This window comes from Trichomycterus rosablanca, chromosome 6, assembly GCF_030014385.1.
Source record: "Trichomycterus rosablanca isolate fTriRos1 chromosome 6, fTriRos1.hap1, whole genome shotgun sequence".
Classification (NCBI taxonomy): Eukaryota; Metazoa; Chordata; class Actinopteri; order Siluriformes; family Trichomycteridae; genus Trichomycterus; species Trichomycterus rosablanca.
The window spans coordinates 41,174,879-41,189,837 of record NC_085993.1 but is presented as its reverse complement, the minus strand read 5'-3'; the positions used below and the strand labels follow the sequence as shown (position 1 = coordinate 41,189,837).

The window sequence follows — 14,959 nt, the reverse complement described above, 5'->3', positions numbered from 1 at the left end:
TACTGACTGTAGTCAATCTGTTACTCTGCATGCTTTGTTAGCCTCCTTTAATGCTGTTCTTCAATGGTCAGGACCCCCACAGGACCACCAGAAAGCAGGTATTATTTAGGTGGTGGATCATTCTCAGCACTGCAGTTACGATGACATGGTGGTGGTGTATTAGTGCGTGTTGTGCTGGTATGAGTGGATCAGACACAGCAGCGCTGCTGGAGTTTTTAAATACCGTGTCCACACACTGTCCACTCTATTAGACACTCCTACCTGGTTGGTCCACCTTGTAGATGTAAAGTCAGAGACGATCGCTCATCTGTTGCTGCTGTTTGAGTTGGTCATCTTCTAGACCTTCATCAGTGATCACAGGACACTGCCTACGGGGCGCTGTTGGCTGGATATATTTTTTGTTGGTGGACTATTCTCAGTCCAGCAGTGACTGTGAGGTATTTAAAAACTCCATCAACGCTGCTGTATCTGATCCACTCATACCAGCACAACACACACTAACACACCACCACCATGTCATTGTAACTGCAGTGCTGAGAATAACCCACCACCCAAATAATACCTACTCTGTAGTGGTCCTGGAAGAGTCCTGACAATTGAAGAACAGCATGAAAGGTGGCTAACAAAGCATGCAGAGAAACAGATGGACTACAGTCAGTAATTGTAGAACTACAAAGTGCTTCTATATGGTAAGTGCAGATGATAAAATGGACAATGTGTGTAGAAACAAGGAGGTGGTTTTATTGTTATGGCTGATCAGTGTATCTTTAGCATATATGTACTTTGGCTACATGGTCCCAGTTGTGGTGAGCTTTTACAGTGGTGTCTTTTAATGCTACAGAAATAATTTATTATTCAAGCTTGTAAAATGACTTATGAACAATTCACATTTGAAGTTTATTACGTAGTATTTAAACAGAAAGACCTAAAATTTTAGTAAAAGGGGTTGTATATGTGTAAGTACTAACATTAATTTATTTAATTATTAGGGTTTTAACGTCATGTTTTACACATTTAGGTTACAATCATGACAAACGGTAGTTACTTATAAGTTTGATGACAAACACAGTCATGGACAATTTAGTGTCTCCAATTCACCTCACTTGCATGTCTTTGGACTGTGGGAGGAAACCTGAGCTCCCGAAAGAAAACCCACGCAGACACGGGGAGAACATGCAAACTCCACACAGAAAGGACCCGACCACCCCACCTGGGTATTGAACTCAGGACCTTCTTGCTGTGAGGCGACAGTGCTACCCACTGAGCCACCATGCCACTCCTAACATTCATTTATCCAGACCTGAGTAATAATAATCCCTAACTACTATCATTGTAATTGTTTATATTATTGATATTACTGGTAATTTAGCTTGGATGTACACACTACATCCATATGTGAGTTGAAATTGATAAATAACAAAACTATTGGTAAAATTTGCATTTACATTCATTTTACATTTAATGGTAATGATGTCAGGTGTTCCTCCTTTTGCCATCTTGGCTTCTTGGCTTGCTTTTTCCTATACATGCAGACACTTTTGCTCAAGCACACCCTCATACACCCAAAACTCATTAGTGTCAGTGCAATACATACAACACATACTGTTGGTGCATAAAACTAAGGCCAGTTAATAAGAAGAATCATAATTGGAAAACTGCAAAAATTTCTCATTGCACAAAATGGCTTTAGGAAATACTTAATATTATTAATAGTAGGTGGAAACTCCTGGGAGTGGGGTTGTAAAATGACAACTATAAATTATTTAAATATTAACCAATTTATTAGCTGTACAGTATTCCTGCTGGATCACTTTAATATTTTGCTGCCGTCTTTCTGGTTCAAGCAGCAAAGTGAACCGAGTTTCTTCTTTTGTGTCTACTGAGTTTTCAAAATCCATGTAAATCATGGCAGCTCTAGTGGTTTTGCTCAGATTTAGAGTTAGCTGTGTTACCACCATTAGAGTTCTAGCCACCATTCATAATTCCAGTTGCTACAGGCTACATTCCATGCTTAATTATTTTTATTTGCTTTAGAACTCTCTCTGTCTCCTGAAATCATGTGGTTCTCAAGTCCACCCCTTGATCGTCCCTCCAAAGAGAACAGACTGTTTTGGCCCAAGACCCTCTGTGACAAATCAAGGTGGTTCGCTCCTCTTTGGTAAGAGCTGTTGCAGAGCTTGGGGCTTGCGTTACCTAACAGACGTGCTGAAGGACTTAAACCTGGGCCATCGTGAAGGTGGTCATCATCATCCGTATCTGCATCAATGAACTTGCTGACTGATGCATCGTGAAATGTAAAAACAGTCGGTACAAGTTTCTCAGGAGATTTGGGTGGAGAATGGCTGCTGGCAGTAGTATAGACAGACACTTCCGGGCTCAGAATTGAGCGATCAGATACGATAGAGCTTTCTGAGAGGGCAGAGATGTCTTCTCCTTGAGCTGAAATTGCGCTACAGCCTGTGTTTTCTCCTTTTAAGAAGTTGACCTTGAGAGATCTTGTCTTAAGAGGGTTGTTGATGCGAAGACCATGGGGACTATCAGAGAATAATGTTCGTCCAGGTTTGGGTGGACCAACAGGGTTTTTCATGGACTCATGCTCAAGGGTTGTCTCAAGTCCTGGATTGACACTGACTCTGCTTGGTTGGTTTGAGATTTGTGAGAATCTTGACCCCTCCAAAAAGTCTGTAGCACAGCTCATAAAGCTGTCTATGCTGGACATGCTTCTTATATCCATTATGCCTTCTGTTGTTGTGCGAGCTTGGTGAACCGGGATGCTCCTCATTTCCATTTCATCCCTTCTCTTCACTAATTTGGACTGACCTTCTTTACTGTTCAGGTTGGGCTGGGACTGAGTCTTGGCCATCTTGCAGTACATCTCCTCTAGCTTCTGAACATTAAGGTGTTGTGGACTGCTCGGGCTGATGGCTCTAACTGGAGATTCTTGTACCTGTTCTGTGAGCGATTTGTTGGAACCGGTTTCTGAGATGATCCGCTTGGGTGTCCATTTCCAGCGTGAGGGTGATACGTTACAGTTGTCTTGAACTTTATCTTTTTTCGACGTGTTTTCCTCTGTTTTCTCCATCACTACTACATCCATAAGCTCTGCATTTCGAACAAAAGCATCCTTTATGTTCATAGACACTATGCTGCCATTTCTTTTAGCTCGCTCCAGAGCCTCACGTCTTTTGACGGCTTTCTCTTGCCTCTTTTGCTCCTTATAGAACTCAGAGAAGTTGTTCACTATTATAGGTATAGGCAGGGCAATGACAAGCACTCCTGCAATGCAACAGAGACCACCGACAATCTTGCCTAATAAAGTTTTGGGGTAAATGTCTCCATAACCCACAGTTGTCATGGTAATAGTAGCCCACCAGAAAGAAGCTGGGATGCTCTTGAATTTTGTATCTTCTTCATCTTTTTCTGCAAAGAAGACCAAACTAGAAAAGATCATGATGCCCATGGCTAAGAAGAGGATTAGCAATCCGAGCTCATTGTAACTGCGCCGTAATGTGAATCCCAGTGACTGCAGCCCGGTTGAGTGGCGAGCCAGTTTGAGAATTCTTAAAATTCGCATAATCCGAAAGATCTGTACCACTCGACGTACATTCTGAAACTGCAGCACACTCTTGTTAGACTCAGTCAGAAATATGGTGACATAGTATGGAAGAATGGCTAGCAGGTCGATGACATTGAGGGGGCCTTTAAAAAACTTCCATTTATTGGGTGAGGACAGGAAGCGAAGAAGGTATTCCATGGTAAACCAAGCAATGCAGACTGCTTCTACATGAGCCAGCTGAGGGTTGTCTGTTGATTGCCCAAACTCGTCTATGTCCTGTAGCTCCGGGAGGGTGTTGAGAGACAGGGCAATGGTGGACAGCACAATGAACAGGATTGAGATGATGGCCAAAACCTGTCAAAAGACAATAAAAAAAACAAAATATGTCAGTCACCTAGTCAATACATAATATAAATACAGCATTGGTTCAAGACACATTTAAAATTAGAACGAATAGCTTGGATTGTATCCTGACTCAATAAATACACCGATCATCCATAACATTAAAACCACCTCCTCGTTTCTACACTCACTGTCCATTTTATCAGCTCCACTTACCATATAGAAGCACTTCGTAGTTCTACAATTACTGACTGTAGTCCATCTGTTTCTTTACATAATTTGTTAGCCTACTTTCACCCTGTTCTTCAATGGTCAGGACCCCCACAGGACCACCACAGAGCTGGTATTATTTAGGTGGTGGATCATTCTGACACTGACATGGCGGTGGTGTGTTAGTGTGTGTTGTGCTGGTATGAGTGGATCAGACACAGCAGCGTTGCTGGAGTTTTTTAATTCCGTGTCCACACACTGTCCACTCTATTAGACACTCCTACCTAGTTGGTCCACCTTGTAGACGTAAAGTCAGAGACGATCACTCATCTATTGCTGCTGTTTGAGTTGGTCATCTTCTAGACCTAGTCACAGGACGCTGCCCACTGGGTGCTGGTGGCTGGATATTTTTGGTTGGTGGACTATTCTCAGTCCAGCAGTGACAGTGAGGTGTTTAAAAACTCCATCAGCACTGCTGTGTCTTATCCACGCATACCAGCACAACACACACTAACACACCACCACCATGTCATTGTCACTGCAGTGCTGAGAATGATCCACCACCTAAATAATACCTGCTCTGTAGTGGTCCTGTGAGAGTCCTGACCATTGAAGAACAGAATGAAAGGGGGCTAACAAAGCGTGCAGAGAAACAGATGGACTACAGTCAGTAATTGTAGAACTACAAAATGCTTCTATATGTTAAGTGAAGCCGATAAAATGGACAATGTGTGTAGAAACAAGGAGGTGGTTTGTTATGGCTGATTGGTGTGTGTATATATATATATATATATATATATATATATATATATATATACAGTGTATCACAAAAGTGAGTACACCCCTCACATTTCTGCAAATATTTCATTATATCTTTTCATGGGACAACACTATAGACATGAAACTTGGATATAACTTCGAGTAGTCAGTGTACAACTTGTATAGCAGTGTAGATTTACTGTCTTCTGAAAATAACTCAACACACAGCCATTAATGTCTAAATGGCTGGCAACATAAGTGAGTACACCCCACAGTGAACATGTCCAAATTGTGCCCAAAGTGTCAATATTTTGTGTGACCACCATTATTATCCAGCACTGCCTTAACCCTCCTGGGCATGGAATTCACCAGAGCTGCACAGGTTGCTACTGGAATCCTCTTCCACTCCTCCATGATGACATCACGGAGCTGGTGGATGTTAGACACCTTGAACTCCTCCACCTTCCACTTGAGGATGCGCCACAGGTGCTCAATTGGGTTTAGTCCATCACCTTTACCTTCAGCTTCCTCAGCAAGGCAGTTGTCATCTTGGAGGTTGTGTTTGGGGTCGTTATCCTGTTGGAAATAGGCCCAGAGGCCCAGTTTTCGAAGGGAGGGGATCATGCTCTGTTTCAGAATGTCACAGTACATGTTGCAATTCATGTTTCCCTCAATGAACTGCAGCTACCCAGTGCCAGCAACACTCATGCAGCCCAAGACCATGATGCTACCACCACCATGCTTGACTGTAGGCAAGATACAGTTGTCTTGGTACTTCTCACCAGGGCTCCGCCACACATGCTGGAGACCATCTGAGCCAAACAAGTTTATCTTGGTCTCGTCAGACCACAGGGCATTCCAGTAATCCATGTTCTTGGACTGCTTGTCTTCAGCAAACTGTTTGCGGGCTTTCTTGTGCGTCAGCTTCCTTCTGGGATGACGACCATGCAGACCGAGTTGATGCAGTGTGCGGCGTATGGTCTGAGCACTGACAGGCTGACCTCCCATGTCTTCAACCTCTGCAGCAATGCTGGCAGCACTCATGTGTCTATTTTTTAAAGCCAACCTCTGGATATGACGCCGAACACGTGGACTCAACTTCTTTGGTTGACCCTGGCGAAGCCTGTTCCGAGTGGAACCTGTCCTGGAAAACCGCTGTATGACCTTGGCCACCATGCTGTAGCTCAGTTTCAGGGTGTTAGCAATCTTCTTATAGCCTAGGCCATCTTTGTGGAGAGCAACAATTCTATTTCTCACATCCTCAGAGAGTTCTTTGCCATGAGGTGCCATGTTGAATATCCAGTGGCCATTATGAGAGATTTGTACCCAAAACACCAGATTTAACAGCCCTGCTCCCCATTTACACCTGGGACCTTGACACATGACACCAGGGAGGGACAACGACACATTTGGGCACAATTTGGACATGTTCACTGTGGGGTGTACTCACTTATGTTGCCAGCTATTTAGACATTAATGGCTGTGTGTTGAGTTATTTTCAGAAGACAGTAAATCTACACTGCTATACAAGCTGTACACTGACTACTCTAAGTTATATCCAAGTTTCATGTCTATAGTGTTGTCCCATGAAAAGATATAATGAAATATTTGCAGAAATGTGAGGGGTGTACTCACTTTTGTGATACACTGTATATATACAGTGTATCACAAAAGTGAGTACACCCCTCACATTTCTGCAGATATTTAAGTATATCTTTTCATGGGACAACACTGACAAAATGACACTTTGACACAATGAAAAGTAGTCTGTGTGCAGCTTATATAACAGTGTAAATTTATTCTTCCCTCAAAATAACTCAATATACAGCCATTAATGTCTAAACCACCGGCAACAAAAGTGAGTACACCCCTAAGAGACTACACCCCTAAATGTCCAAATTGAGCACTGCTTGTCATTTTCCCTCCAAAATGTCATGTGACTCGTTAGTGTTACTAGGTCTCAGGTGTGCATAGGGAGCAGGTGTGTTCAATTTAGTAGTACAGCTCTCACACTCTCATACTGGTCACTGAAAGTTCCAACACGGCACCTCATGGCAAATAACTCTCTGAGGATCTTAAAAGACGAATTGTTGCGCTACATGAAGATGGCCAAGGCTACAAGAAGATTGCCAACACCCTGAAACTGAGCTGCAGCACAGTGGCCAAGATCATCCAGCGTTTTAAAAGAGCAGGGTCCACTCAGAACAGACCTCGTGTTGGTCGTCCAAAGAAGCTGAGTGCACGTGCTCAGCGTCACATCCAACCGCTGTCTTTGAAAGATAGGCGCAGGAGTGCTGTCAGCATTGCTGCAGAGATTGAAAAGGTGGGGGGTCAGCCTGTCAGTGCTCAGACCATATGCCACACACTACATCAAATTGGTCTGCATGGCTGTCACCCCAGAAGGAAGCCTCTTCTGAAGTCTCTACACAAGAAAGCCCGCAAACAGTTTGCTGAAGACATGTCAACAAAGGACATGGATTACTGGAACCATGTCCTATGGTCTGATGAGACCAAGATTAGTTTGTTTGGTTCAGATGGTCTCAAGCATGTGTGGCGGCAATCAGGTGAGGAGTACAAAGATAAGTGTGTCATGCCTACAGTCAAGCATGGTGGTGGGAATGCCATGGTCTGGGGCTGCATGAGTGCAGCAGGTGTTGGGGAGTTACATTTCATTGAGGGACACATGAACTCCAATATGTACTGTGAAATACTAAAGCAGAGCATGATCCCCTCCCTCCGGAAACTGGGTCGCAGGGCAGTGTTCCAGCATGATAATGACCCCAAACACACCTCTAAGATGACCACTGCTTTATTGAAGAGGCTGAGGGTAAAGGTGGTGGACTGGCCAAGCATGTCTCCAGACCTAAACCCAATAGAACATCTTTGGGGCATCCTCAAGCGGAAGGTGGAGGAGCGCAAAGTCTCGAATATCCACCAGCTCCATGATGTCGTCATGGAGGAGTGGAAAAGCATTCCAGTGGCAACCTGTGAAGCTCTGGTAAACTCCATGCCCAGGAGAGTTAAGGCAGTTCTGGGAAATAATGGTGGCCACACAAAATATTGACACTTCAGGAACTTTCACTAAGGGGTGTACTCACTTTTGTTGCCGGTGGTTTAGACATTAATGGCTGTATATTGAGTTATTTTGAGGGAAGAATAAATTTACACTGTTATATAAGCTGCACACAGACTACTTTTCATTGTGTCAAAGTGTCATTTTGTCAGTGTTGTCCCATGAAAAGATATACTTAAATATCTGCAGAAATGTGAGGGGTGTACTCACTTTTGTGATACACTGTATATACATATTTCCTGCACCCATCCTTGCTCAATTATAACCAATCATGACATCATCGCCAGTCAGAAGCTATAAAACAAGTATTTCTCATCATTCTACAAACTTCCCAGTCATATATTGCTCTTTCCTTACTTTGTGTTGCAAGCATAAAATATAAATTAATGAAGTAGAAAATTAAATATCTATTTATTGTGCTAGTTTTAATTAAATTCTTGTAAAAAAAAAAGTTCACAAATCACTGCTTTCTGCAATGGTGAGGCTTGAACCAGCAACTATCTTAACGTTTTTCAAATAAACGTTGTATGAAGGTTATATAAAAATATTACACATAGCCACACACATATTTGTACAAATATCTAGTAAGTACATTGATTGTTTTAGAAGCTACACCAACACACTACTAATTCATTACCACATTAGTGCCATTGCAATGCTAAGAATGGTCAACCACCCAAAAAAACCATCTGGTCAGTGGGGGTCCTAGGGGGGTCCCTTTCAATTGATAAATTGGGTACAGCAGGTGACAAAGTGTACAAAGCAACAGATGAGCTACAGTCAGTTGTTTATCCATAAAGTCAATAATAAAAAAAAATAGATAAATATACATGATGTTTTTATGTGAATTGATTGCTACTGGTTTCATTATAAAGGATTTTGCTGTTGGTTGTAACAACTGAACAATTAAAAAATGCACATCCACCTATCAGCATGAATTTATATTGTGGGCTGAAACAGAAGTACTTGTAGTAAATACACACAGAGACTAAGGGAACATGGCAAATGTCTTACAGATAATAATTAAAGGTATGAATTCAAAATAAAATCAGATCACCACATTTTCATTCTGACATGACCACTGCAACAAATGAGCCCTTCAGTACACGAAGACCTTATATTTCATTCTGGTGGTGATTAAAGCAATAAGCCACGAGAGACCGTGTGTTACTCCGCTTCGCGTCGTGCCAAAAACGTCATTCCCCGTGATAAAATCATAGCAGTAATGCACGGTCTCGAGTGGCTTATTGCTTTTATAAAACGGCGGTCAACATAAAATACAATAAATACAACAATGTTTAATTCATAAATGTATATATTGTGTATAAACTTACAAAAAGCATTCTTCCGCGATGCAAGGTAGTTCGATTAACAGTGTTGCTAGGCAACATGAGGGCGAACATAACATTAACTTTTTCTTTTCAGTGGCTTATTAATATGGAATGATGTGAGGTGGTCATAGGTGTGCGTTTATCGGGGATTTTACAACGGCTTCGAACGCAGCTCAGCCAATCAGATTTTAGGACCGGAACTATCCGTTTTATAAATTTATTTTTTAAATTAAAGTTACCTAACAATAAGTATGGGCGGCACGGTGGCTCGGTGGGTAGCACTGTCGCCTCACAGCAAGAGGGTCCGGGGTTCGATCCCCAGACAGGGCGGTCCGGGTAATTGGAGACACTGAATTGCCCAATAGGTGAATGGGTGTGTGTATGTTTGTCTGCCCTGCGATGGACTGGCGCCCCGTCCAGGGTGTTACTGTGTGCCTTATGCCCATTGAACACCCCCCCCCCCCCCCCCAATAAGTACTATTTTTGAAGCTGACCTTTAGGACCTTTCTAAGCTTATTCTTCTTTTGTGTACAGTGTATTACATGTCTAGCTTGTTTATAATATAAATGATTACATACAAAGAATCAAGCAATGTGCGTTTTTTTCCGGGTTCTCTGCTATCCTCCCACCTCCCAAAACATTCCAGTTGGTAGATTGGCTGTTAAAAAATGTCCCTAGGCCTAAAAGGGTGAGCTTATGGTTCAATGCTTTGCACTGGTGTCCTGTCCATGGCAAATTCCTGCCTTGAGTGCAGTGTTTCAAAGGTAAAACGGACCCACCACAACCCTGATTACAATCAGATGGTTAGAAAATATTGCAAATTTAAGTGTATAGATAATAGTATTTAAGTGTATTTGGTGTATAGATTTTGTGGACGATTGTCTCCTCGAAAACCAGCTCTGTTGTGTATATGTGTATTTGATGGACAGTGAGACCATAGAGCTGTGAACGTGACATAAGGCTTGATTGATGGCACAGAAATGGCACTGCAGCAGGCTGTGATTGTTGACAGGCAGTGTCTCAAAGATGAGCTGTGACACATGCTGTCTTTGTTCTTTCCCCTCCTGGTTTGTCTTGTACTAGCTCGGTTTCTTCCACTAGATGCTTCTTATGTTAGCATAGCACACACTACAATATTTAAAAAACCTTAGAACCTCTGTACTGCTCACACTACATGATCTAACTGCTTGCTACCAGTCTTCTTGTGATCATAGTTTAAATTGAACTAAGGATCTTTGATAAAGATTATACATACATGCAGTGGTTAGGGCGTTAAGATGTAGTAGTAATGTTTAATAGTAGTGATATTACGTGATCACATTCCTGATGCAATAAAGTCATCACAGCAGACCATTTTGGCCCACATATCTGATTTGGCACTTGATGCCCTGCCTGGTGCGACCCTCTTATTTTTTTTGGGCTTGGGTCCAGCTCTAAGAGCGCAATAACAAGTCCACCTCCCAAAGGCTAGTCTGTTTGGCCATCACCCCCCTTAGACAAAGCCAATCGGTCTGTGTAGGCACCCAATTGGCCAATAGCACTGCAGAGGTTCAAACCCAGGATCTCACTGGTAGTGGGCTAGCATATTTTAGCACAGATCCTGCTGTGCCACCAGAGAGCCCTTGTAAAGGAGTAAAATAAATGTATTTAAAATCACCACTTGGCAACCTAGGGTTAGGGAAAGTCATGTAGAATTTTCTATTTCTCTCTCTCCCTCTCTCTCTCTCTCTCACACTCACACAATAAACTGAAAGGAACACCATACATCACATTAACTGGAATATTAAAGCTTAAAAATGGACTCAGTTTCCCAGCATTTGATTTAATATTGCATGGAACATGGAGATCCTTTCTCAGATGTAAATGCTGGACTGGGCTTGCTATGATAAAATCGTGAGTAATGTAGCATGACGCACAACTTTTCAGAATCCAGGATAAAAAAACCTTTGTTGAGCAAGCTGAGGGCATCACTGGCAAGGGAAAAGTCCATTAAAAAAATTCATTGTATTTTTTACTGCTGTTTTATTTTATTTAGGGTCACTGCGAGTACAATTTACCAGGCGAAAGGTAGGAAACACCCCGAGCAGGCCAGTCCATCACAGGGCAAACATACACATGGCAATTTTAGTAGCTCCAATTAACCTGACTGCATGTCTTTGTATTGTGGGAGGAAACTGGAGTTCCTCGAGAAACCTCACACAGACACGGGGAGAACATGCAAACTCCACACAGAAAGGACCTGGAATGCTCCACCTGGGAATCAAACCCATAACCTTCTTGCTGTGAGACGACAGTGCTACCCATCAAGTCACCTGCTGCCCTCCCTTAAATTACAAGTAAGAAAGCTTAAGAGGAACCAGACACACCTTCCTTGGGTGGCCTTAAGAATAATCTCAATTATTTAGAAGCAGACTAATCTAACCACACATATAAAATACACATTTTCTTTTCGGTTTATTTTAGTTCACCTACAAGCTAAATACCAATGACATCACCTTAGTTTCAGACCTAAAATTGTGCTAGAAGCTAACTGATTTTGCCAGACAAATATATTTGTTTCGCAGTACCTATACATGAATTGCTTTTGAAAGCAGCAGTGTGTCCTTGTTGTTAAAAAGGGCTAAATCAATGGAATATGCCAGGTCAAATACTTTGAATCTTGTTTGTATTCCATTTTGAGATGTTGGGGAATTGAACATGTTGGTAGGAAGCCTATAAAAGCAGCCTGTCCTTTATAAAAAATAATTACACAAAAACCTGTGCTTAACACACTACACCACACCATATACACACTTGTTTCTGTTCCGCTTCTGTAATTAGACCAGCACCGTGCCCCTCTTCCAGTTCCTCTGAGGGCACCTGAATATTTCATCCCCTCCTGGGGCTGCTGCTGCACTCAGGAGGTGTGGGACTGTGTGTGAATGCTCTGTGTGTATCTGACAAACACATAGAGAGAAGAAAATACACAGTGACGCTACTTACAAGGATTGAAGGGAAGTGGAAGGAGGAACTTGTCTCCTTTTCCCTTTTCATCCCAAGGTCATTACTTTTTGAGAGCAGAAAGAGGAAAGAGCTGACCGAGCCAAATAGCACTTCCTAACAAGTTGCTTGACCGACTTCCATCATGAACAGCGTAAAAGCTCAGAGCGAGAGAGAGAGTGGGCTTTGTGTGTGTGTGTGTGTGTGTGTGTGTATATACAGTGGGGAAAATAAGTATTTGATCCCCTGCTGATTTTGTAAGTTTACCCCCTTACAAAGACTTGAACAGTCTATAATTTTTATGGAAGGTTTATTTTAACAGAGAGAGACAGAATATCAACAAAAAATCCAGAAAAAAAACATTAAATAAAGGTTATAAATTAATTTGTATTTAATTAAGGGAAATAAGTATTTGATCCCCTACCAACCAGCAAGAATTCTGACCCCCACAGACCGGTTATGTGCCCATGAGGCACACAAATTAGTCCTGTCCCTGTATAAAAGACACCTGTCACAGAATCAGTTTCTTCCGTTCAAATCTCTCGACCACCATGGGCAAGACCAAAGAGCTATCAAAGGACGTCAGGGACAAGATTGTAGACCTGCACAAGGCTGGAATGGGCTACAAGACCATCAGCAAGAAGCTTGGTGAGAAAGAGACCACTGTTGGCGCGATCATTCGAAAATGGAAGAAATACAAGATCACAGTCAATCACCCTCACTCTGGAGCTCCATGCAAGATCTCACCTGGTGGGGTAAGAATGATTCTGAGAAAGGTGAGGTCAGTCCAGAATTACACGGGAGGAGCTTGTCAATTACTTGTGTTACTAATGGTTTTCTTGGTGACTGTGCTCCCAGCTCCCTTGAGATCATTGACAAGCTCCTCCCGTGTAATTCTGGACTGACCTTACCTTTCTCAGAATCATTCTTACCCCACCAGGTGAGCTCCTGAGCGAGGGCGATTGACTGTGATCTTGTATTTCTTCCATTTTCGAATTATCGCACCAACAGTGGTCTCTTTCTCACCAAGCATCTTGCTGATGGTCTTGTAGCCCATTCCAGCCTTGTGCAGGTCTACAATCTTGTCCCTGACGTCCTTTGATAGCTCTTTGGTCTTGCCCATGGTGGTCGAGTGATTTGAACGGAAGAAACTGATTCTGTGACAGGAGTCTTTTATACAGGGACAGGACTAATTTGTGTGCCTCATGGGCACATAACCGGTCTGTGGGGGTCAGAATTCTTGCTGGTTGGTAGGGGATCAAATACTTATTTCCCTTAATTAAATACAAATTAATTTATAACCTTTGTTTAATTTTTTTTTTCTGGATTTTTTGTTGATATTCTGTCTCTCTCTGTTAAAATAAACCTTCCATAAGACTGTTCAAGTCTTTGTAAGGGGGTAAACTTACAAAACCAGCAAGGGATCAAATACTTATTTTCCCCACTGTATGAACGTTTGTTCACTGAGGTGAATAATAAACCTTTGCCTGTCTGCTTTAGCATTATAGAGTTGGAATAAAATGTGTGCGTCAGGATTGGTGGAGTAATAATACACAAACATTGCCTGATGTATGTACACAGCTTTTTTGTGTGAGCAGGGTGCATGTGTGTGAGAAAGAGCGTGCTGTGTATGTCCATTGTTTGTATTGTATTATACCTATACATATTAGCTGGGGTTATATTAGGCAAGACATACCTGGAATTCAAGCTCCCTGGGTCTTTCACTGAACCAAAAAGCTGCTCACAAGTGAAAACATGGCAGATTTATTTATGGTGGCCATTTATATAACCCCAAAATAAGGACATGATAGTGGGTAGTCAGGAGTGTCTACAGCATACAAAATTAAAACCTTAATTGATTTAATACAAAAAACACAGTGGTAGCCTAGTTGGTAAAGCTTTGAGCTATGAACTGAAAGGTTGAGCAAGGCCCTTAACCCTGTCTGCTCCAGGGGCCATCGTACGATGGCTGACCCTGTGCTTTGACCCTAGCTTCCAAACAAGCTGGTACACAAATAAAGGCATTCTATTCTTCTATTCAAAAAGCACAAAATTCATCTTTCCCACTGTTTGAAATGAAAGGGTGGTGAGCCGACCGCTAAGAGCTGTATGTTGTTTTTTGTTTTGACATGTTGACAGCATAAACAGTTATTAAAACAGTAATTAACTGGCATTTCACGGCTGGGCATTCTGCAATAATGTTGTGGACGTCCTCATGGCAAGTGGTGACTTTATTTATTTATTAAGATTTTAACGTCATGTTTTACACTTTGGTTACATTCATGACAGGACAGGTAATTACTGGTTACACAAGAATCATCAGGTCAAATTTAATGTCAAACACGGTCATGGACGATTATGTATCTCCACACAGAAAGGACCCGGACCACTCCTTATGGGAATCAAACCCAGGACCTTCTTGGTGTTAGGCAACAGTGCTACCCACCAAGCCACCATGCCAAGTTGTGGGCTATAAACCAATGAAATACAAGTCATTTCTTCTGACATGTTCATAAGCCAATGACAGGCAAATGAATTATGATCATTACAAGCATCAGGTTAGCTCCAAAAAAAGGACAATTACATGTCTGTCCAGGTGTTTCGCCAGACTGTGGACAGCCAGATGAAAAACATGGCGTCTACCTTAAATATATACACACCCTACATTTGCTCAATGGCTAGGTGATGAATTTGCTAATTGGAGTATAT

The 14,959-nt window shown here is 42.1% G+C and overlaps 1 protein-coding gene across 1 annotated transcript in view; it reads right to left on the bottom strand.

Annotated features, from left to right (window-relative positions):
- Nucleotides 1–1,880: 1,880 nt before the first annotated feature.
- The window catches only part of LOC134316567 (potassium voltage-gated channel subfamily B member 1-like), a 90,644-nt gene continuing 77,565 nt past the window's right edge, over nucleotides 1,881–14,959 (bottom strand). The window contains exon 3 of the mRNA XM_062996964.1: nucleotides 1,881–3,910. Coding sequence (XP_062853034.1) covers nucleotides 2,012–3,910 — 1,899 coding nt within the window. The 3' untranslated portion in view covers nucleotides 1,881–2,011. The remainder of the gene's footprint in view (nucleotides 3,911–14,959) is intronic.